Genomic DNA, 24,734 nt, shown 5'->3' on the forward strand with positions numbered 1-24,734 from the left:
ATAGGTACACTTCAACTGTGAGAGACGGAATCTAAAACAAAAATCCAGAAAATCACATTGTATGATTTTTAAGTAATTAATTTGCATTTCATTGCATGACATAAGTATTTGATCACCTACCAACCAGTAAGAATTCCGGCTCTCACAGACCTGTTCGTTTTTCTTTAAGAAGTCCTCCTGTTCTCCACTCATTACCTGTATTAACTGCACCTGTTTGAACTCGTTACCTGTATAAAAGACACCTGTCCACACACTCAATCAAACAGACTCCAACCTCTCCACAATGGCCAAGACCAGAGAGGGTGTAAGGACATCAGGGATACAATTGTAGACCTGCACAAGGCTGGGATGGGCTACAGGACAATAGGCAAGCAGGCAACAACTGTTGGCGCAATTATTAGAAAATGGAAGAAGTTCAAGATGACGGTCCATCACCCTCGGTCTGGGTATCCATGCAAGATCTCACCTCGTGGGGCATCAATGATCACGAGGAAGGTGAGGGATCAGCCCAGAACTACACGGCAGGACCTGTTCAATGAACTGAAGAGAGCTGGGACCACAGTCTCAAAGAAAACCATTAGTAACCCACTACGCTGTCATGGATTAAAATCCTACAGTGCACGCAAGGTCCCCCTGCTCAAGCCAGCACATGTCCAGGCCCGTCTGAAGTTTGCCAATGACCATCTGGATGATCCAGAGGAGGAATGGGAGAAGGTCATGTGGTCTGATGAGAAAAAATAGAGCTTTTTGGTCTAAACTCCACTCGCTGTGTTTGGATGAAGAAGAAGGATGAGTACAACCCCAAGAACACCATCCCAACCGTGAAGCATGGAGGTGGAAACATAATTATTTTGGGATGTTTTTCTGCAAAGGGGACAGGACGACTGCACCGTATTGAGGGGAGGATGGATGGGGCCATGTATCGCGAGATCTTGGCCAACAACCTCCTTCCCTCAGTAAGAGCATTGAAGATGGGTCGTGGCTGGGTCTTCCAGCATGACAATGACCCGAAACACACAGCCAGGGCAACTGAGGAGTGGCTCCGTAAGAAGCATCTCAAGGTCCTGGAGTGGCCTAGCCAGTCTCCAGACCTGAACCCAATAGAAAATCTTTGGAGGGAGCTGAAAGTCCGTATTGCCCAGCGACAGCCCCGAAACCTGAAGGATCTGGAGAAGGTCTGCATGGTGGAGTGGGCCAACATCCCTGCTGCAGTGTGTGCAAACCTGGTCAAGAACTACAGGAAACGTATGATCTCTGTAATTGCAAACAAAGGTTTCTGTACCAAATATTAAGTTCTGCTTTTCTGACGTATCAAATACTTATGTCATGCAATAAAATGCTAATTAATTACTTAAAAATCATACAATGTGATTTTCTGGATTTTTGTTTTAGATTCCGTCTCTCACAGTTGAAGTGTACCTATGATAAAAATTACAGACGTGCTTTGTAAGTAGGAAAACCTGCAAAATTGGCAGTGTATCAAATACTTGTTCTCCCCACTGTATTTATCCTAGGAAAATGATAAAGCTCGGTAATCGGGTTCCCGCCATTCAACCATAGAGCATAGTGTAGCCATTACTGCGCAAATAGTGAATAGCATCATCATAACGCTAGCATCCGCCATCTTGTTGCTAGTCTTCGTCGCGTCCTCTTGTTTAACGTTTCATCTGGTTTTCCCAGTTCCAGGCATATTTGAGAATGCCGTCCAAATGTTGCTAGAGCCAGGAGCTGTGCAACGTGTGTGCTCGTTTTGATAGATAAAAGGTTCATACATAAAAGCATCTACCCTTAGCGGAGAGGCCTCGGAACATGTCTTTTACGTAGCCATGTTGAAACCACGCTCTCTTCTCAGGTAATTTTTTCCGATTTTTTTTTTTTTTGCTTCAGCCTTGGAGGGCTCGTAGTACTTTTCTTTGTCTTAGATTTTGGCTCTGTTTTTATTGCAATTCCTTGTCAGGCCAAATGCAACATCTAAAAACACCAACACGCTTGCCACTCTTCTTCTTCCCAAGGGCTTTCCTTCCCAGCTGCTACTACCCTGCTCATCCCCTCTCCCCACTAGCAATGCCTGCTATCTTATTAAGATGCACTCTCCTCACTTTTTTTGAAAGTAAGAAAGTAGAGCCTACGTCCCTTCATGACCTCTCCATTAGAAGACCTGTGTGGCTCCTTTATATATAATGGCTTATTAGACCGTTTACAGTATAGACAGCTAAAGATATAGTCATCAATTGTTTTAACCCATCCAATAACATGTCTCATTGTTTTACCTATAGGATCAGGAGTGACATAGTTTGTATTTATAAAGCGTCTCAGAGTTGGAGTGCTGATCTAGGACCAGCTTTTCTTTTTAGATCAAGATGAATAAGTTTACTTGGACAACATAAAAAAAACAGGTGAAATTACAATTAATATATTATAGACTTGCAAACACACAACACCCTCAAATCACAGACAAACACCCTGAATCCCTTCACCAACAAGGCTGCTCATTTTGTAAATTCATAGAATCGTTGATAAATCGTTAAATCGGCCTGATCCGAGATCAGTATAAATACGGGCCTTGAGGAGCTCCGATCTGATCCAGGTCCTCTCTATGGATATTTAACAGTGTTGGAGAGGCAGACAGCGCAGCTCTTTTCCGCCTGTGCTGATCAACGTGCCAGGGTGTGAAACCCCACGGCTTCTGTTTTATCTGTCAATATCCAAACAGAGCGAGACAGCACAGTATGAACTGGAGTTCTCGGTGTGTCTGTCGAGGGCTCCGAGGCTGATCCGTTCTCTGACGATGCCTCTGGTGATTCTACTCCCGGAGTTGACATTATTATCTAGGTTGTTATCGGAGAAAAGTTCCGGGTGTTTAGCTCCTTTTTGTTTGAAATTCGTAGAAACGGAAGCAGCTGTTTTAAGCGAGCCATTCAGAGACTACAAAAAAAATAAACGGCTCAGAACTAATGAAGACGTTGTTTCGGCTGACTGAACACACAAGAAAATCAAATGTCATTTACCACAACAAAGTTGACATCTCACTGCGTTTCCAAAGACCTAATAACTAATTTAGTGACTTTTCCAGCATGTGAAACAAAGGGGAACAGAGGGGAGAAAAGCGCCTGGGCTAGTTGTGTGCTGAGAAGGTGAAGGTGAAACGAGGACACTTCCATTATATCAAAAAGGTCAGTATTTGCGGAAGGAATGAGCGAGGGAGGGGAGCAGCGACAGAGGAACAGGGGGATGTCATGACATTTGGCGGAGAAGTGGAGGATGAGGAGGAAGAGGATAGGGATGAAGGTGGATGTTGAATGGACCTAAAAGGTTAATCTGCTCAAGTCAAGTGGAAGAAAGAGTTTGCCTTTGAAGTGAGAGCATGACCAGACTTTTCCCCTATCCCAGCTATCCGCCCACACACTCCCCTGACGCCTTAAGAGAGGGAGAGTGCAAAGAGAGAGGGGGGGGGGGGGGGGTAACAGAAGAGGGAGCTAGTTAAGAAGAGTGAACGTGTGATAAGAAAACAGTGTGGTGAATGAGGAGAGAGAGGAAGGATGAATGAAAAAGACCTGCAGTGTTCAATGACATACTGTGGGACGGGAAAAAAAAGTTGGCGAAATGAGAGAGAAAGAAAAAGAGTGAAAGTGCTAAATAAAGAGTGTGAAAGGGAGAGAGAGAAAAAGAGCGATAGAGATGGTGTTGTTTGAAAGCCAGCCACCCACCCTACAGTAGCTCCTGCAGAACCAGGGCTGATGGGGTCTCCAGAGCTGCCAAACTGCTGCTTAATTAAGCCGGCTGAGCCACACCATCGTGTGACAGCCAGGAGAGGAGGAGTAAGGATGAGAGGAGGGAAGCGTAGGGAAACACGAGGGATGAGGTGGATGGAGGGAATGGGCCACGTCACAGGGTCTCTCAGAGAGAGAGAGAGAGAGACTATGCAGTCGTACAGTGCCATTACTTTCACGCTGCTCTCCTCGGCACGCACTGGACTAGGGTGTTTACAACCTCCACCACCAACACACAGCGCATGTCTCTCTCCAGCCGGACAACTCTGCCTCTGCACAAAGTTATTTCAGCAGAACGAGCCTCTCAGCACTATATAAAGGCTCTCTCTACAAATGGCATGAGAAGACGGTTGAAGGAGCTTTAACTGAACATCATTTTAACGGTAGCATTGTGTTCCGGAGACTTTTGTAGTCGTACCTTTCTGCAACAGTGACGGCGGTGGGTAGAAACACTGTAGCAGGACATTGTGGACACCTGGTGTGGAACTGTGTGTCTGTGATCGGCGCGTCTTTCATCCATACACAAACAGCATACCGGAGATGAGATCCAGCTGTACTGAGAGCAAGCCGGTGTCTTCTCAGCCCCGCAACGTAAGCGAGGGTGTTTCAAGTTAGACTGTGTGTGTGTGTATTTAGTATGCCCGAGGGGGATAGATGTGTTTTGAGGTAAAAGAGAGTGAGATTTCAGCAAGAGCTAATTCTGTGCTTTGCACATTTTGTGGCACCCCTTTTGAAAGCCGTTTTATGGAACGGAGAGTGATGCTCAGTGTGTTTCTTTCAAATAGCATTTTATTGTTTTACGGGTCGTTGTTGAAATAGATTGTGACATGAGCCTTCATCCTGACACATGAGTTTGCCTGTCTCTGTGATATTGACCAATGGAGTGTCTACTCTGCCTCCATTTGGCCGCAGAATGCAGTCCTTTTTTTCATTTCATTTGTTGCACTGATAAAAATCAATGCTGTGGATAGAAGTTGATGAGCCATGCCGTGAAGTGCTTTTGCTGAGCTATCTATCCCTCTGTAGTTTGACCAACTGTCAGACCCTAAAACAGTGAAGGCAGAAACCCTGAAGACTTTGTGCCAAACCCCAATTCCATGAAAACAAGTGGACACATTTAGTGACCTGGTAGTCAAGTGGTATTGGCGGCCAACAAGGTATTCCTATCTAGCTGAATGCTTTGGCTGTTTCTGTTGTACAATAACAGAGGCTAGCGACATGTCATGTCGACAGTGTTGAGGAGAGTAGACCTGCTTGCATGACTCAATGGATAGAGGTAGAACTGAGTTGACCTCTCAAGGAATTTCTGCTCATTATTAAGAGCCGTTTAGCTATTTATATCCCTCTGCTTCTGGGGCATGCTACCTCCTGGGACTGTGTGTGTGTGTGTCATTGCATGGAATGAAATATTCAGGTGACAGAAAGGCAGATTCCTCCTGGTGATTTCTCTCTTTGCTCCCTTTGTTTCTTTATCTCCTCTCTTCTCGCTCCGCTATGTCGCTCTAGGAGTACCTCTGTGCTCTCTTCTCGCTCCGCTATGTCGCTCTAGGAGTACCTCTGTGCTCTCTTCTCGCTCCGCTATGTCGCTCTAGGAGTACCTCTGTGCTCTCTTCTCGCTCCGCTATGTCGCTCTAGGAGTACCTCTGTGCTCTCTTCTCGCTCCGCTATGTCGCTCTAGGAGTACCTCTGCTCTCTTCTCGCTCCGCCATGTCGCTCTAGGAGTACCTTTGTGCTCTCTTCTCGCTCCGCTATGTCGCTCTAGGAGTACCTCTGTGCTCTCTTCTCGCTCCGCTATGTCGCTCTAGGAGTACCTCTGTGCTCTCTTCTCGCTCCGCTATGTCGCTCTAGGAGTACCTCTGCTCTCTTCTCGCTCCGCCATGTCGCTCTAGGAGTACCTCTGCTCTCTTCTCGCTCCGCCATGTCGCTCTAGGAGTACCTCTGTGCTCTCTTCTCGCTCCGCTATGTCGCTCTAGGAGTACCTCTGTGCTCTCTTCTCGCTCCGCCATGTCGCTCTAGGAGTACCTCTGTGCTCTCTTCTCGCTCCGCTATGTCGCTCTAGGAGTACCTCTGTGCTCTCTTCTCGCTCCGCCATGTCGCTCTAGGAGTACCTCTGTGCTCTCTTCTCACTCCGCTATGTCGCTCTAGGAGTACCTCTGTGCTCTCTCCTCGCTCCGCTATGTCGCTCTAGGAGTACCTCTGTGCTCTCTTCTCCACACAAGTAGTATAAAGCTCCTGATATCTGACTGAGTCATGTATGCATTTGCCAAGGAATGGTTCATTCTGTTTGTATAATGCATCACACAGGCTGCAATTTGCAGAACCGTATTCTGTCCCACACTCAGTGACATTTTTTGTTACATTTACTTTTCATTGTGGTCTGTCACGTGTCAGATGCATATGCATACTGTACATGGTTAGAAAAAAGCAAATAAAAAGGCAGGGAGAGTGAAAAAGGAGGGAGAAGGAAGGAAGGAGGAGAAGAAGACAGTTTTGGTTGGCCACAGAGCACTTTCTTACATTATATATTAGGCTTTGTGCCTTTGAGATATCGAAGGTACTGGGGCTCTTCTTTAACCTATATTGGATCCGCCACCAGCTGAATGCTGGAACACAAATGGAGGACACAACCCCGTCCACGTTCACTGCACCATATCAAAGGCTTGTGAAGGCATTGTGAGTCCGTGCTGGAGGCACTAAGCCGTTGTAAGGAATCAGTGCACTCTCAGGGAAATTCTCTGAGGATTACCTTGAACCCCTGCATGTTGCTGAACCGTCATTCTAGGGAAGGAAATGTATAGAAGTGATAATTGGAACGAGTGTATGGAACTATTAAATTGGTTGTGTTCCCTGCCTGGTATTTAAAGGGTTCCTTTGTCCACGACAGACAATTAATTCACCACCCCATTCCTTTTTCCACGCAACTTCATCTAAGGATGTAGAGTGAGTTTCTTGTAAACAGTGTGTGTTATATTCCTTTTCTTTTAGCCATGTAAAGATCTTCTTTTTTTATAATCTGCTAAACCGTTACAATTATAACCGGCTATACTTATTTCACCAATTACCATGGCTAGACACTATTCCAAATAGACCATAATTAGTGCTTGTGAAGTTACTGCCATAAGAGGCATTATGACGGTCAAAATTAGAGATTTCAAATGTCTGATACAAATGTAGCAATATTTGGTTTTATTCCCTTGCCTGTGAGCCGATGCCACAGAAAATGTAGTCAAGATATTATCTGTATAGTACATCTGAGTAGGTTGATGTGTGTGATATTGGATGTGATTTAGTGTGTATGATGTCTGGATAAGAGTAAGACTATAATGTGCGATGTCCAAATAAATAATAACCCAGCCAATTTGCATGTTTGAGTGTCTGTGTGTAACATGCAGTGAGTATATGCTTAATATTCAGGATGATAATTGTAATCCATATCGTATCACTATCAGAGTTGCATCATAATTACCTTTACAACACAACTGATTGGCTCAAACGCATTAAGAAGGAAAGAAATTCCACAAATTAACTTTTAACAAGGCACACCTGTTAATTGAAATGCATTGCAGGTGACTCCCTCATGAAGTTGGTTGTGAGAATGCCAAGAGTGTGCAAAGCTGTCGTCAAGGCGAAGGGTGGCTACTTCGAAGATTCTCAAATATAAAATACATTTTGATTTGCGTAACACTTTTTTGGGTGCTACCTGATTCCATGTGTGTTATTTTATAGTTTTGATGACTTCATTATTATTCTACAATGAAGACAATAGTAAAAAAGAACAACCCTTGAATGAGGAGGCGTGTCCAAACTTTTGACTGGTACTGTATGTCAGATCACTCTAAGTCTTGTGTCACTGTTGTTGGCTTTGTCGTTTCAGCAGCACCCAGCGGGGTTGGAGGCCGTCAGCCCCAGTGAGGAGGTGACTGACATGGAGGACAATGACGAGGAGGACCTGGGAGTGTTGGACGACCAGCGGAGCATCATCCTGCACCTCCTCTCCCAGCTCAAACTGGGCATGGACCTCACCCGGGTAAGACAGCTGACGCTCTCTTCATGTCTTTTCCTTGGAATGTTAGAGCTGGTATGGCCAACACAACACTTAATGGTTCACGGAAGAGATTATGTAGGAATGTCATGATTTATTTTTAAGACAGCCAACACTCTGCTCTCTTCGTACAGTGGTTTGCGAAAGTATTCACCCCCTTGACATTTTTCCTATTTTGTTGCCTTACAACCTGGAATTAAAATAGATTTTTTTGGGTGGTTTGCATCATTTGATTTACACAACATGCTGACCACTTTGAAGATGCTAAATATTTTTTGAGGTGAAACAAACAAGAAATAAGACAAAAAAAACAGGTACTTGAGCGTGCATAACTATTTATACCCCCCAAAGTCAATACTTTGTAAAGCCACCTTTTGCAGCAATTATAGCTGCAAGTCTCTTGGGGTATGTCTCTATAAGCTTAGCAAATCTAGCCACTGGAGGGAGCTGGAGCAAAACTGCTCCAGCTCCTTCAAGTTAGATGGGTTCCGCTGGTATACAGCAATCTTTAAGTCATACCACAGATTCTCAATTGGATTGAGGTCTGGGCTTTGACTATGCCATTCCAAGACATTTAAATGTTTCCCCTTAAACTACTCGAGAGTTGCTTTAGCAGTATGCTTAGGGTCATTGTCCTGCTGGAAAGTGAACCTCCGTCCCAGTCTCAAATATCTTGAAGACTAAAACAGGTTTCCCTCAAGAATTTCCCTGTATTTAGCACCATCCATCATTCCTTCAATTCTGACCAGTTTCCCAGTCCCTGCCGATGAAAAATATCCCCACAGCATGATGCTGCCGCCACCATGCTTCATTGTGGGGATGGTATTCTCGGGGTGATGAGAGGTGTTGGGTTTGCACCAGACAGCATTTTCCTTGATTTCCAAAAAGCTCAATTATGTTTGTGGAGTCTCCCACATGCCTTTCACGAACACCAAACATGTTTGCTTATTGTTTTCTTTAATTTAAGCAATGGCTTTTTTCTGGCCATTCTTCCATAAAGCCCTGCTCTGTGGAGTGTACAGCTTAAAGTGGTCCACAGCGGAGATTGGGGTTTTGCAGCTCCTTCAGTGTCATCTTTGGTCTCTAGGTTGCCTCTCTGATTAATGCCCTCCTTGCCTGATCCGTGAGTTTTGGTGGGCGGCCCTCTCTTGGCAGGTTTGTTGTGGTGCCATATTGTTTCATTTTTTTTAATTAATGGATTTAATGGTGCTCCTTGGGATGTTCAAAGTTTTGTATATTTTTTTTATAACCCAACCCTGATCTGTACTTCTCTACAACTTTGTCCTTGACCTGTTTGGAGAGAGCTCCTTGGTCTTCATGGTGCCCCTTGCTTGTTGCAGTCTTTGAGGCCTTTCAGAACAGGTGTATATATACTGTGATCATGTGACAGATCATGTGACACTTAGATTGCACACAGGTGGACTTTATTGAGCTAATTATGTGACTTCTGAAGGTAATTTGTTGCACCAGATCTTATTTAGGGGCTTCATAGCAAAGGGGTGAATATATATGCACACACCACTTTTCGTATTTCAAAAAAATATTTATTTATTTTTTAAAACAAGTTATTTTTTATTTTTACTTCACCAATTTGGACTATTTTGTGTATGTCCATTACATGAAATCTAAATAAAAATCCATTTAAATTACAGGATGTAATGCAACAAAATAGGAAAAATGCCAAGGGGGATGAATACTTTTGCAAGGCACTGTAGTTTTCCCTTGGAATGTTAGAGCTGCAATGGCCAATGCAATGCTTACCGGTTCACTGAATGAATAGGAATGCCTTGTTTATGTACTGGTATGTACATTTCACTAGCCTGCTCAGTTGAGTCAATTCATCAATAGCATCAAAACGGCAATGGAATGACACTAAAAAAAGCTTTTAGTTTAAGTTATGACTAGTCCGCCTCTTTATTGCTGTTCCCTACCAGCAATCTAGTGAAGTGTCTCCCTCATGTAGTTTAACGGTTGCCTCCCGCCTTGTTTACCAGGTGGTGCTGCCCACGTTCATCCTGGAGAAGCGCTCCCTGCTGGAGATGTACGCTAACTTCATGGCCCACCCGGACATGTTCCTGTCCATCACGGCTGGAGCCACGGCGGAGGACCGTATCGTACGCTTCGTCGAGTACTACCTTACTGCCTTCCACGAGGGACGCAAAGGAGCTGTGGCCAAGAAGCCCTACAACCCGGCACTGGGCGAGACATTCCACTGTTCCTGGGAGGTGCCTCGGGACAGAGTGAGGCCCCTCAGGTCTCAGGGCCCCAAGGAAGCAGCCTCCAGGGGCCCCAACAACACCCAACAACAGGACGATCCATCGGGGACTGAGTGTTACGGGGTTCGCTTCGTGGCTGAGCAGGTGTCCCACCACCCGCCCGTCTCAGGATTCTACTGCGAGTGCCCAGAGAGGAGTATGTGTGTCAACACCCATGTGTGGACAAGAAGCAAGTTCATGGGCATGTCCATTGGTGTGTCCATGATAGGGGAAGGTGAGTGAATTGGGTTTGTTGAGGCTCAGTTAACTTCTTACGGCTGAAATCCCGTTAAAGGGATTGATTTTACAACAGCCAGTGAAAGTGCACGGCGCCAAATTCAAACAACAGAAATCTCATAATTAAAATTCCTCAAACATACAAGTATTATACACCATTTTAAAGATAAACTTGTTGTTAATCCAGCCACAGTGTCCGATTTCAAAAAGGCTTTACGACGAAAGCATACCATGCGATTATGTTAGGGTCAGTGCCTAGTCACAGAAAAACACAGCCAATTTTCCAGCCAAAGAGAGGAGTCACAAAAAGCAGAAATAGAGATAAAATGAATCACTAACCTTTGATGATCTTCATCAGACACTCATAGGACTTCATATACATATTTATATCCAAAAATCTCAGTTTACATTGGTGCATTATGTTCAGTAATGTTTTGCTTCCAAAACATCTGGTGATCTTGCAGAGAGCCACATCAATTTACAGAAATACTCATCATAAATGTTGATGAAAATACAAGTGTTTTACATGGAATTAAAGATATACTTCTCCTTAATGCAACCTCTGTATCAGATTTCAAAAAAGCTTTACGGGAAAAGCACACCATGCAATAATCTGAGTCCAGTGCTCAGGCACCGAAACAAGCCATACCTGCCAGGTTGTGGAGTCAACAGATGTCATAAATAGCATTATAAATATTCACTTACCTTTGATGATCTTCATCGGAATGCACTCCCAGGAATCCCAGTTCCACAATAAATGTTTGTTTTGTTTGATAAAGCTCTTTTCGCTCCCCCTTCACAGTAGAAGCCTGAAACAAGGTTCTAAAGACTGTTGACATCTAGTGGAAGCTGTAGGAAGTGCAATCGGACCAAATTATACACTGTATATTGGATAGGCAAAGACTTGAAAACCTACAAACCTCAGATTTCCCACTTCCTGGTTGGATTTTTTGACATGATTGAGTTCAAATCATAAACTCAGCAAAAAAAGAAATGTCCCTTTTTCAGGACCCTGTCTTTCGAAGATAATTCGTAAAAATCCATGCTTGTTCACTGAACCTTAAACAATTAATGAACATGCACCTGTGGAACGGCCGTTAAGACACTAACAGCTTACAGACGGTAGGCAATTAAGGTCACAGTTATGAAAACGTAGGACACTAAAGAGGCCTTTCTACTGACTCTGAAAAACACCAAAAGAAAGATGCACAGGGTCATTTAACACATCACAAGAGAGGACAGACAGCTTTATTTTGATGGGTGTTGTGGAATTGAAAAAGTAATCATTTTAATACATTTTAAATGTTTACAAATTTGATGCACTGAAATTAAAACTTCCGAAAATGAACACTGATTATAGTGATATTATTTCTGATTTCGCAAACAGTGTAAAGTATGTATAGAGAGGTGTAATCTAGAGCCAATCCAATCCTCTATCTTGCTATTGGCACACTGTCACTGGTGTAGAGAGGAGTAGGCAGGAGGCAGTCACAGGTATAGAACTACTGAATTTATTTAAGCACCATAGATCAAAGCGGGACGAAACCCAAACACTGTTGTGCTCAAAATATATGTTCATAAACAAAAAGGCACAGGGCGAACCCAAAGTACAAAATATAAAGTACTCAGGAAATAGTAAGAGAGATTTCTCAGGAAAACAAGTAACATTTGCAATGACCGACAAAGACAAATGGCAGAGGGAGTGTAATATAGTGATAGAGTGGGGATTGGAACCAGGTGTGTGTAATGATGATGAGACAAGTCCAGGGTTGATGAGTGAAGGGCGTTTGCCAGGAGTAGGTTCGGCATCAGCTAAAAGGACGGCAACGCTGAATGCCTGAGCTGGCCAGGAGGGGGAGCCAAAGTGAAGGCTGCTGTGACACACACTTGTTGAATTATGCAACAGAACATGACAACAACAGTAATTAATGAGGCTGTCTAGACGGCGCAGGTGAGTGCAGGTAGACCTAGGCCAGGGGTATTCAACTCTTACCCGGCAAGGTCCGGAGCCTGCTGGTTTTCTGTTCTACCTGATAATTAATTCCACCAATCTGGTGTCCCAGGTCTAAATCAGTCCCTGATTAGAGGGCAACCATGAAAAAACGGAGCGGAACAGGCTTTGAAGTCCAAGAGTTGAGTTTGAGGTGCCTAGGCAGAGCAAGTTTTTGGTGGTTGAAGTCCTTTTCCACCACTTTATGTTAATGTTTCATATATGCAAATACTCCCAATGTATTTATGCAAATTAGGCACTTATAATTTTCTTTATTTTTACACAAAATATATATTTTTAAACCTTGATACCATTAGAAAATGTATATATGAGTGCATTCTAAGAAAACGTTTTGACATTTTACAATATATTGATTACCTGAATTCCCACAAAAATTCCTGAACTTCGTTCGTTATTTGTCCATGCCAGGAAAATGTTTGACATACCTTTTTTTAATAACTGGTGAATCATACCACAGGATTTGTGCGTTCACCGTGGGATTGCTTTCGAAGCACGACGGTGACCCTCTCACATTTAGAGGCCTGCGTTTGGAATCTTGAGCAATGCGCCTCTAATGAAAAGATAATACTTTTTTGAGCGGCCGATATTTAGTGCTGCGTTGCTTGGTGCTGAGTAAGATGATATTTGGTGGAGAAGAGTACAGTAAGCATGTATCAGATACAATCTTGTCCTGCTGTGATTTGCAGTGGCTGTGGGTTGTCATAGACAGCACGGTGGGTCAATGTGAGGTTTGTAAATGCTCGATTTTTGTGCCTTTTATGCTCTCAACCAAAGACAGTATTAATTCAGTGACATTGGAGAGTACAGTACATTGCATACACAGTATGAAGAGGTGGACAGGGTAAGACCAGAGGGTCGGGGAGAAGGATCGATTGTGAAATACATTTTTCCCCACTAGCCAAAAGAGTATATGCCAGGCAGTCATGGGATGAACTTCCACATGATTTCTCTACTGACTCCATTATAGTAGTTAGCAATAATACATGTACGACCACAGGCATGACATTCATTTAATCAGGTGTTCTGTGGTAATTAGGGTTGCAAACTCAAACCGATTTCATTCAGGGAGATTGCACTGCTTATACGAAAGCTAATAGTTAACAGTAGAGGGCGATAGAGTTGAATAGATGCTTATGCCATTTTCTATGCTTTCCTATGGTTTGCTCTTGGGTTAAGTGATAACCCCCATAGGTGTTTTTGCAGTGGAAGATTATTGGTTTTATGAGTAAGACAAGAAAGCAATAGATGGGCAACCCACAGAGCAGGGGCTGGTGGGAATGATCATTTGTACTATATGTCCCATGACCTTATGACCCAACAGGCTGTGTATGGTGACGTAGGTGAAGAGATGCGTGCATTAACTTTAATGTCCTCCCTTATGGGGAATCCAGTCCACGTATCCCAAAAGATGGTACTGTGAACATCACAAAGGGAGAGAAATCAATGCATGGGGCGATGTGGGGTCGTGCACAGTGGGTGTCCTCTGTTCTTCCTGAGTAACAGGAGGGGGGAAACCTGGCTAATGATGCACACCATTGATGTTGTTAGTGAGGCTGAATGTATATATTTATGGTATGGAAATACTGTATTTTGCAGAGGATGTGGCCATTTATTTCCCTAGTGGTCTCTGCAAAAGCTTCTGCAGTGCTCTACGGCATGTCCATTTTTATTAAAGGTTCATCTAGATTAGTGACGGGCTATTAGGAACAGAACCAATTGAAAGGGAAATCAGTAAGAGCCACATACCAAGCTAAATCGTTTGATTGAATTACTGACTACAACATCTTATTGTACATTATAGACACGGTGCAAGGGTAAGTTTCTGGGTTAGATCCAAATGCAGATTTTGAGTACTAAACCATCTGTTTGCGCTATCATATCAACTCCTTGTCAGTTGTCACTCATTGTCTTAACTTAACCAACCATGTACAAATGGTTCCAAGAGAGCGGAAACAGCCTGGGACCAGACCAGCACCAGTAAGATGCTGACCTTTATCTGACCTGACCTGACCCTGATCTTTCCCTCTCTGCTCCCCAGGGACCTTATGCCTTCTGGAGCATGACGAGGAGTATGTCTTCACGCTGCCCTGTGCCTACGCCCGCTCCATCCTCACCGTGCCATGGGTGGAGCTGGGTGGCAAAGTCACCATCAACTGTGCCAAGAGCGGCTACTCAGCCACAGTCACATTCCACACCAAGCCTTTCTATGGAGGAAAGGTACACAGGTGGGTCTCTCTCTGTGTGTGTGTGTGTGTGTGTGTGTGTGTGTGTGTGTGTGTGTGTGTGTGTGTGTGTGTGTGTGTGTGTGTGTGTGTGTGTGTGTGTGTGTGTGTGTGTGTGTGTGTGTGTGTGTGTGTGTGTGTGTGTGTGTGTGTGTGAGAGAGAGAGATTATTTGAATGCTCTTTTTTATTTATCCATGTTAAATTTTTTGTCAAGCAACTAGTTACCGACATAAAAACACCATTTATTAAGGATGATATCTGTGTAAAACGAAAAATAATCTCTCTTTTGTATAATCATGGTCCCTGAAAATATGGACTTAATATATAAAATAAAAACAAGTTTGTGATTAAAGCACCACATTTGGAATATAGGTAGATGTATGTACCTTGAAAATGATATAGTTATTGAGCCACCCCAGATTTGGGAAATTGTCGATTTGGACGTGGCACCCACTAGTATAACGAAGGGGACTCAAATGTAAATACATATTTAGATTCCAGTCGATGTCTCTACACCAAGTTGAGTCTCATCTTTCGCGTGCATTTGGAACTGAGTTGATAGCCCATATCATCCCAAAGTTAGAGCTAAAAGTCTGACAGCACCAGTGTCCATATCGCTAATATATCGGTGGCTGTTTAAGGGTTGTACCGTTATGTCAGATTAGCTCAATCGCCAATTTCTCAACCTCCTGAGTATCACAGGAACACAACGCTTTGAATGGATAACAAAGACATGTTCATGGCAAGTTGCTATGGATGAAATGTATCAAAATAACTGTTCAAAACATGAAAACGCATACAAAAAACCCTGTCTATTTTTAAACGTCAGATTTGACTATATGTGTGAAAGTGTTAAGTGATATGCTTATTTTGGGGGATTCAATTGAAACCATTCACTTGTGTTACGAAAGATGAATCAAATAAGACGTGTTACTGTTTAACAGAAAGTGTCATTTTGCCATCAGTTCCAATCACCTGTTGGTGCTTTTAGGGTTAAACCGTTAATAAATGACAACACTTTTTGTACATAGGCCCCCTATTTTAGGGTACTAAAAGTATTTGGACAAATTCACTTATATGTGTGTTAAAGTAGTCAACAGTGAAGTTATTTGGTCCAACATTTCCAACATGCAAATGACCACATCAAGCTTCTGACTATAAACTTGTTGGATGCATTTGCAGTTTGTTTTGGGTTGCGTTTCAGATTATTTTGAGCAGACGAGAAATGCATGGCGTATAATGCATCGTCTAATTTTGGAGCCACTTTTATTGTAAATAAGAATATAATATGTTTCTCGACGCTTCTACATGAATGTGGATGCTACCATGATGACGGATAATCATGGGTGAATTGTGAATCATGATGAGTGAGAAAGTTACATACATTTCAAACATTGTATTCTTATTTAAATAAATAAATAAATAAATAAATAAACAAACATAGCACTGTCCAAATACTGTTGGACCTCACTGTAATTCAATATTACTATGGCAGCACAATATATCATAAGAGTAATGTTGAGCAACGATGGGCTGCCACAAAATGAATCTTCTGAACATTGCTGCTATGTTCCTCTCAGGGTGACTGCAGAGATCAAACACAATCCGACCAACACTATTGTGTGCAAGGCCCAGGGGGAGTGGAACGGAACCCTGGAGTTCACCTATAGTAGTGGGGAGACCAAAGTGATTGACACAACCAAACTGCCAATCATCAAGAAGAAGCTCCGGCCTGTGGAAAAGCAGGGACGGAATGAGTCCAGGTAAGATGCTCCTGGGTCCAAAATGCTGTATTTACGGTCCCTTCTTAGTGGACCAGGGTCGTGTTCATTAGGCACCAAACAGAAGTAAACAGGACTGAAACGGGGAGGGACTATCCGGACTTGTCCAATAAGAAATATACATTTTTGTTTTCCGTTTCAGAAAGTTTTAAAATGTTTTTTGCTTATGTTTTTTGCTAAACAGTAGCCGTTATAGTAGCACTTGTTACCTATGTGTGTTTTTTGCTGGCTGTGGATATTCAAGATCATTTATTGACTAATTACTGGAATAATGAATTGATCGAATGTTTAGTACTTCATTCTCGTTCTGAAAGGCGTCTTTATTCACTAGACTGAAGCTGGAAAATGAGGTAGTTAACAGGGTTATAGGCTAACGGAATACAACACCGTTATAGAGGTGAGAATCTCCACAGGTCAGTATACATGAACTTCCGCCCTTGAACTCAGAAAATACTACAGTACATACATTCACCAGACTTTTGAGGGCGAGATGGTCTTATCAACTGAGAGGGAAATAATGAGAACTTCACAACTGTGAAATTATAGGTTCATCCACCAGGAGTCGCCAGTGGGCTTGGCTAGGCTGTCAGTCTTACAATAATCAGTTACTGCCACCACTTTTACACAGACACAGCGTCAATGCAATGAGGTATTTACTTGAATGTGATTGTCATCTGGTTCAATTGAGTTTCTGTTGTGATAGAGCGGCACACAGGGAAAAACGGTCGGTCAGGGGTCCTGGTGTTTGGCGCTTTCGGTCGAAGAAGGCCCTCTTCGGAGCTCAAGCATAGGCTCCCTTTCTCTCTCAGTTCAGTTTTCAGTTTGTTCAGTCCAAACAGATAGTGTTTTAAGGCACTCGGGTGCAATATCATTTTGATTCAGTTCCCCTTTTGAGTGCGTTGAAGACTGTGGTTCGTAATGAGTGAACCATTTTTCGGTTTCAGCAGAGTTCCTGTTAGGGGATTGTTCTGTCTGAGTTGGATAAGGCTTCCTTGATCTGCGTGTGGTTTCCAAGAAGATAGGGTCATATTTTCCAATGATGTGTCCTCGCCCTTCGGCACCTGATCTGATTTCTGTTTAGTAAGACCTCTAATTTATAGGGGTTCTTTGAGAAGGCGGGCTCTAACGGACAGACAATGTCATTGGGACCGCCCAGTTGATCCGGGGAACAAAACACATTTATTGCTCATATGAGATGAACCTGAGATTTCCTCATAAGTGTTCACAGAATGTTTTGATAAAGAAAAACAATCGCTAAGATGAAATACGTAGTCTGTGGAGTCCAAATTTGACCATGATTAAAGTCCAGACATTTTATGTTATAAAATCCACATTATACCTTTTAATAACATGAGGAAAAGTATCACAATGTACACTGAACAAAAATATAAACGCAACATGTAAAGTGTTGGTCCCATGTTTAATGAGCTGGAATAAAAGATCCCAGATATGTTCCATACGCACAAAAAGCTAATTTCTCTCAAATGTTTACGTCCCTGTTAGTGAGCATTTCTACTTTGCCAAGATAATCCATCCTCCTGACAGGTGTGGCATATCAAAAAGCTGATTAAACAGCATGATCATTACACAGGTGCACTACTCTAAAATCTGCAGTGCCACAGAGCGTGCAATTGTACTGCAGACTGCAGGAATGTCCACCAGAGCTGTTACCTGAGAATTGAATGTTAATTTCTCTACGATAAGCTGCCTCCAAAGTCGTTTTAGAGAATTTGACGGTACTTCCAACCGGCTTCACAACCGCAGACCACGTGTATGGCATTGTGTGGGCGAGCAGTTTGCTGATGTCAACGCAGTGAACAGAGTGGCCCATGGTGGCTGTGAAATTATGGTATGGGCAGGCAGGCATAAACTATGGACAACGAACAAAATTGCATTTTATTGATTGCAATTTGAATGCACAGAGATAACATGACAAGTTCTTGAGGCCCATTGTTGTGCCAATAATCTGCCACCATCACCTCATGTTTCAGCATGATAATGCATGGCCCCATGTAAGCAAGGATCTTTTGTACACAAGTCCTGGAAGCTGAAAATGTCCCAGTTCTTCCATGGCCTGCATACTCACCAAACATCTCACACATTGAGCATGTTTGGGATCCACACCCCTTCCTTTTAAGGCATCTGTAACCAACAGATGCATATCTGTATTCCCAGTCATGTGAAATCCATCGATTAGGGCCTAACGAATTTATTTCAATTAACTGATTTCCTTATATGAACTGTAACTCAGCAAATCTTTAAAATTGTTGCATGTTGTGTTTATATTTTTGTTCAGTATATATATTTCCAGGTTATATCAACACGTCAAGAGTCCAACAGTTTTAATACAGTGAAGAAATGGGTTTAGTTGTCCTTTGGTTCTGATGACCTTAAAAAGCCATAAAAAGGGTCTGCTGACAACTAGCAGCGCATTCAGAGTTGTAACAGGATGATGGGGAAGAGCAGTTTGTTCTGTGATTGGTTGAACGTTCTGTCAATTACAGAATCTGTAGGTCTTGGAATGGAATGTCATGCTCTGTCCACTCTTGGGCTCATGCCCAATTATATACCCAATTATATACATTTTGTTTATGTGTCTGTTGTAGGCGGTTATGGCAGCATGTCACCAAGTCACTGAAGGAGGGGAACATGGACGAGGCCACGGAACACAAGCATCGCCTAGAGGAGCGCCAGAGAAGGGAGGAGAGGCAGAGAGCTGCGGATAACTTGCCCTGGACACCCACATATTTCAGCAAAAAGGTACCGTTCCAGAAGGAGGTTGAGCCGGGGTTAAATATAAAACTATATGTTCAATCGTATCCCTTACCTTGGTTGATCATACATTTTATCTGACTTTTTACCCTGCTTGTCTCTCTGGACCCATGAAGTGCTGGAGCTCGGCTCTTTGACCTAACCTGAAAGATAACGCCTGAGCGGAGGTCCCACATCCGGTTTTCAGCGGAAAAGGGAGCAAGGTTGAATGAGCTCTATCCCTGAAAACCGGATACATCTGGTTGTTGGTACCTCCACTAAGGGTGCTTTGTCCCAAGGTGCAGGAGCCCGGCTCCAGGTGAATCCGGCTCAATTTAACCACGGATGCTCATCTGGTTTTTGTGTCTTTGTTCTTGCCTTTTAGGGAGAAGGCTGGATCTACCACAATACTCTGTGGAAATCTCACTGGCACAAGAACCAGACTGCTCTAACAGAGTGCCTCTATCCCCCTAAATGAGGGGCTAGGCCAGGGGAAGGATAATGACGGAACAGCAGTATTGAGGGAGTAATGCCACTCTCTATTGGGACCTGAGATACTGACTCTTAATGACATGGACAAAGGACACACTCATGTGGATCAAGGTGCCAAAGTGGTTTCCACTTGAACTACGAGGGTGGGGGCGGGACAAATATTGATTTTTTTTATAGTGTTCGAGGTAGAGCATTTCGATTTTTCACTTTGCCCAAGGCAATATTTTTTGCAAATGCACAATATGATTTGCCACCGGTATTTTGTACCAGTTGTGTTGACACGTACATGGTCCATTTTGGTCCAATCGCCTTTATTTGTCATGCAGCATCAGAATGCAATGGTAGAAGAATGCAGATGGCATCAGATGGAATCAGGAGGAGTCCATTGCAGTGTTGGTGGAATACAACCGTGATCATGGCAGAGATGTGTTTGTGTTACATGAGTTCCCATCCTGTTTTTAACAAATGCTGATGACTAGCAGTAGGCGATTTCCTACCACTTTTCCATTCCACCCATCCTTATCCCATCCCGACCTTTTTGAAGGAGTTTCGACCATTCCTGAACGGAGCTGTCTGCCTCAGCTCTTCCATGCAAACAGATTTCCCATCACTCTCTTCCCCACTTATTGCGGTCGTAATACCACACCGTCACCGTCTTTTCTTTAGGTTCCAACGGCGTGTCGGACTGTCCATCTCCCGGTGGGGTCTTTCCTCCTTCCAGGGACGTGTCCTTAGGTTGGCATTGATGTCACATAATTAAGCTGGGGCTGTACCCAGCTCACAAACTCCTCATGCTAATATCTCAGTGGGCTGCCTCTGCCTTGAATATGGATGAGGTGCACAGGAAGACACAACCACATTCTCACAGAGGGGCACCGTCTCTCCAGATGTCCTTCTGAATTATATTGTTGACAGGATATGAGGTACAGGGGATGTTTTGGGTCATGCATAGCTATTATACGTTTACATTTTCACAAAATGTACTAACTGACGTACAGTATATACTGTGTATATATTTAGTTAAATACTATTATACAGTGCATTCGGAAAGTATTCAGACCCCTTGACTTTCTCCACAATTTGCAAAAATACCTGTTTTTGCTTTGTCGTTACGGGGTGTTGGGTGTAGATTGATGGATTTTATTTATTTATTATGTTGATCCATTTTAAAATAAGGCTGTAATGGAACAAACGTTACAGCCTTATTCTAAAATTGATTAAATAAAACAATTTCCTCATCGATCTACACACAACACCCCGTAACGGCAAAGCAAAAAAAATTTTTTTTTTTTTTCAATGTTTGCAATTGTATTAAAAATATTTAAAAAACAGAAGTATTCAGACCCTTTGTAATGAGACTGGAAATGTAATGTGGAAAAAGGGGTCGGAATACTTCCAAATGCGCTGTATCTGATTGCCTTTATTATATTTATTATTCAGCCAAACAACTAATGGAACATCTTTGTTTTTAGTTTGCTCCATATTTTAGTCTTAGAATAGTGATCTAGATTATAGTGATAGTGATCTAGATTATAGTGATAGTGATCTAGATTATAGTGATAGTGATCTAGATTATAGTGATAGTGATCTAGATTATAGTGATAGTGATCTAGATTATAGTGATAGTGATCTAGATTATAGTGATAGTGATCTAGATTATAGTGATAGTGATCTAGATTATAGTGATAGTGATCTAGATTATAGTGATAGTGATCTAGATTATAGTGATAGTGATCTAGATTATAGTGATAGTGATCTAGATTATAGTGATAGTGATCTATATTCTCTGGTTGTGAAGTAATTTCAACCATCCATGACTATAGACTGTGTGTCTTGCAGCGTTACATTGTAGTACTATCATGGTGTCTCTATTAACGTCAGGATCTCCTTGCAGTCCAATTGAGAAAATCAGCAGGGATGAAAAGTTAGCTGTCCAGTTTCTTGCAGCTACTGAGTCATTTGGAGAAGGGCCCGATTCCAACTTTAAGAAATTGCGCATTTCTCACGCACGCACTTCTCAATAGTTGGTATTCCGACTTACCTTATGAAAGTGCCTACCGGGCTTTGCAGGTGTGGTTCCCTTGCACGCACTGAATAAATGAAACTGCTGAATTACCATCCCACTTCCTGGCCAACATATTTTCTTGTGGAGTTTTCATTCAATAGGGTTTTCAATACATTAGCCATCCCTTTAAATACGGTGTGCCTTTTAGTTTGCATTTTGTCGAAAGACTCAATAGAATATGTTGAGAGAACAGAATGTTAGGGATCATTGAAATAAAACCATCTAAATATATGAAAATTTGTCTCAGTTTCAGCACCAATTGGTCGATTTAAGAATACTCAGATCTTGTAGATTATTTAGGGTTAGGAAAGTGTTTATGAATCATAAAAAAAACAGGTTTGGAGAGCCTTTACGCACGAAAGAAAGAACTGTGGTTTGAGTCATTCAGAAAATTGCCACATTCAGTTCTTTAACACAAGGTAATGTTGGAAGATTAGTGTACATAGAATTGTAAGAGAGAGAAGTGTACAATAGTAGGCTATATCCTGGTCAGTTCCGGCAATACTGTGATGACACAGCCAAGTATTGTGCCATTCGTTGGGTTCCAACTGTTACGATCGTTCCATAACGATTGAATTAGCCTACATGTCTTTTTTTTACTGTTACTAATGATCCACAGCAACAAGCACATGGCCATGACTAACAGTCAAACGTTTACTTACGGGCCCTTCCCAACAATGCAGAGAGAAAATTATAAGAGTCCAAGGAATAAATAGAAAAATAATAACACAAGGAATGAATCGAATCCAATTGTATTGGTCACATACACATGGTTAGCAGACGTTAATGCGAGTGTAGCGAAATACTTGTGCTTCTAGTTCCGACAGTGCAGTAATATCTAACAAATCTAACAAATTCACAATGACTGACTTATACACACAAATGTAAAGGATGTGTATGTACATTTAAATATATGGTGAGCGATGGCCGTGCGGCATAGGCAAGATGCAGTAGACGCTAGGCCAATTGTGCGTCGCCCCACGGACCTCCCGGTCGCGGCCGGTTACGATAGAGCCTGGGCGCGAACCCAGGACTCTGATGGCACAGCTGGCGCTGCGTACAGCGCCCTTAACCACTGCGCCACCCGGGAGGCCAAATTGGCCAGAGATTTGAGTCTGTATGTTGGCAGCAGCCACTCAATGTTAGTGATGGCTGTTTAACAGTCTGATGGCCTTGAGATAGAAGCTGTTTTTCAGTCTCGCTCCCAGCTTTGATGCACCTGTACTGACCTCGCCTTCTGGATGATAGTGGGGTGAACAGACAGTGGCTCGGATGTTTGTTGTCCTTGATGATCTTTTTGGCCTTCCTGTGACATCGGGCCTTACGGTTGTGGGCGGAGCAGTTGCCATACCAGGCAGTGATACAGCCCGACAGGATGCTCTCGATTGTACATCTGTAAAAGTTTGTGAGTGTTTTAGGTGTCGAGGTTGAAGAGGCGCTGTTGTGCCTTCACCACGCTGTCTGTGTGGGTGAACCATTTCAGTTTGTCTGTGATGTGTACGCCGAGGAACTTAAAATGTTCCACCTTCTCCACTACTATCCTGTTGATGTGGATAGGGGGTGCTGCCTCTGCTGTTGCCTGAAGTCCACGTTCATCTCCTATGTTTTGTTGACGTTGAGTGAGAGGTTATTTTCCTGACACCACATTCCGAGGGCCCTCACCTCCTCCCTGTTGGCCGTCTCGTCGTTGTTGGTAGTCAAGCCTACCAATAGTGTCTGCAAACTTGACAATTGAGTTGGAGGTGTGCATGGCCACACAGTCATGGGTAAACAGGGAGTACAGGAGAGGGCTGAGAACACACCCTTGTGGGGCCCCAGTGTTGAGGATCAGTGGGGTGGAGATGTTTCCTACCTTCACCACCTGGGGGCGGCCCGTCAGAAAGTCCAGGACCAGGTTGCACAGGACGGGGTACTAGTACTGAGTCCATGTGCAGGGGTAGATTTGTAAATATAGGTAGGGATAAAGAGACTAGGCTATGGGATAGATGATAAACTATTTAGCAGTCTTATAGCTTGGGGCTATAAGCTATTCAGTGTCCTGTTGGTTCCAGACTTGCTGCATGTTGCCTAGTCCAGGATCCAGTTACAGAGAGAGTTTAATCCCATGGTCCTTAGTTTAGTGATGAGCTTGAAGGGCACAATGGTGTTGAACGTCAATGAACAGCATTCTCACATCGGTGTTCCTTTTGTCCAGGTGGGAAATGGCAGTGTGGAGTGCGTCATCTGTTGTGGCGGTATGCTAATTGGAGTGGGTCCGGGGTGTCTGGGGTGATGGTGTTGATGTGAGTCAGCCTTTGAAAGCATTTCATGGCTACAGATGCGAGTGCTTCGGGGCGATAGTCATTTACACAGGTTACCTTGGCATTCCTGGGCACAGGGACTATGGTGGTCTGCTTGAAACATGGAGGTTTTACAGACTGGGTCAGGGAGGTTGTGCTTAGCACCCTACTCTCCAGTCCTCAACCATTACAAGCATACCCATAACATGATGCAGCCACCACTATGCGTTGTATTGGTCTTGCTTCAAACATAACGCATTGCCACATTTTTACCAAATGACTTTCGTGCCTTATAATTTTTATTATGTACAGGCTTCAAAGAGATATGCCCTTCTTTGTGAGGAATTGGTCTTCGTGGTTGAATCTGTTTGAAATTCATTGCTCAACTGAGGGACCTTACAGAGACGAGGTAGTCATTCAAAACTCATGTTTAACACTAACCGTGACATGCTTACCCCCCAGAATTTATTTAGGATTTCCATAACAAAGGAGTTGAATACTTAATGACTTGAAAAACAACTCTACTTGACATTATTGGGGTATTGTGTACAAGCCAATGACAAAATCTCTATAATACATTTATAATGCAGGCTGTAATAAAATGTGGAAAAAGTCAAGGGATGCGAATACTTTTGGTCCCCTAAAATTGGGGGACCGTGTGCAAAAAGTGCTGTCATCTCTAAAAGTTTCACCCAAAATGTATGAGAATACCCTCAAATTAAAGTTGACGGTCTGCACTTTAACCTCAGTCGTTATATCATTTAAAATCCAAAATGCTGGATTAGGAGAGCCAAAACAAACAAAAAATGTCAATGTCCCAATACTTTT

At 43.0% G+C, this 24,734-nt stretch overlaps 1 protein-coding gene across 1 annotated transcript in view; it reads left to right on the plus strand.

The window, feature by feature from the left end:
- The window catches only part of LOC139391895 (oxysterol-binding protein-related protein 10-like), an 85,048-nt gene extending 64,481 nt beyond the window's left edge, over positions 1-20,567 (plus strand). The window contains exons 8-13 of the mRNA XM_071139513.1: positions 7,645-7,797; positions 9,807-10,302; positions 14,354-14,540; positions 16,119-16,301; positions 18,926-19,079; positions 19,456-20,567. Coding sequence (XP_070995614.1) covers positions 7,645-7,797; positions 9,807-10,302; positions 14,354-14,540; positions 16,119-16,301; positions 18,926-19,079; positions 19,456-19,548 — 1,266 coding nt within the window. The 3' untranslated portion in view covers positions 19,549-20,567. The remainder of the gene's footprint in view (positions 1-7,644; positions 7,798-9,806; positions 10,303-14,353; positions 14,541-16,118; positions 16,302-18,925; positions 19,080-19,455) is intronic.
- The last annotated feature ends 4,167 nt before the right edge of the window (positions 20,568-24,734 follow it).

The sequence above is a fragment of the Oncorhynchus clarkii genome, chromosome 32 (genome assembly GCF_045791955.1).
Source record: "Oncorhynchus clarkii lewisi isolate Uvic-CL-2024 chromosome 32, UVic_Ocla_1.0, whole genome shotgun sequence".
In the NCBI taxonomy this organism is placed as follows: domain Eukaryota; kingdom Metazoa; phylum Chordata; class Actinopteri; order Salmoniformes; family Salmonidae; genus Oncorhynchus; species Oncorhynchus clarkii.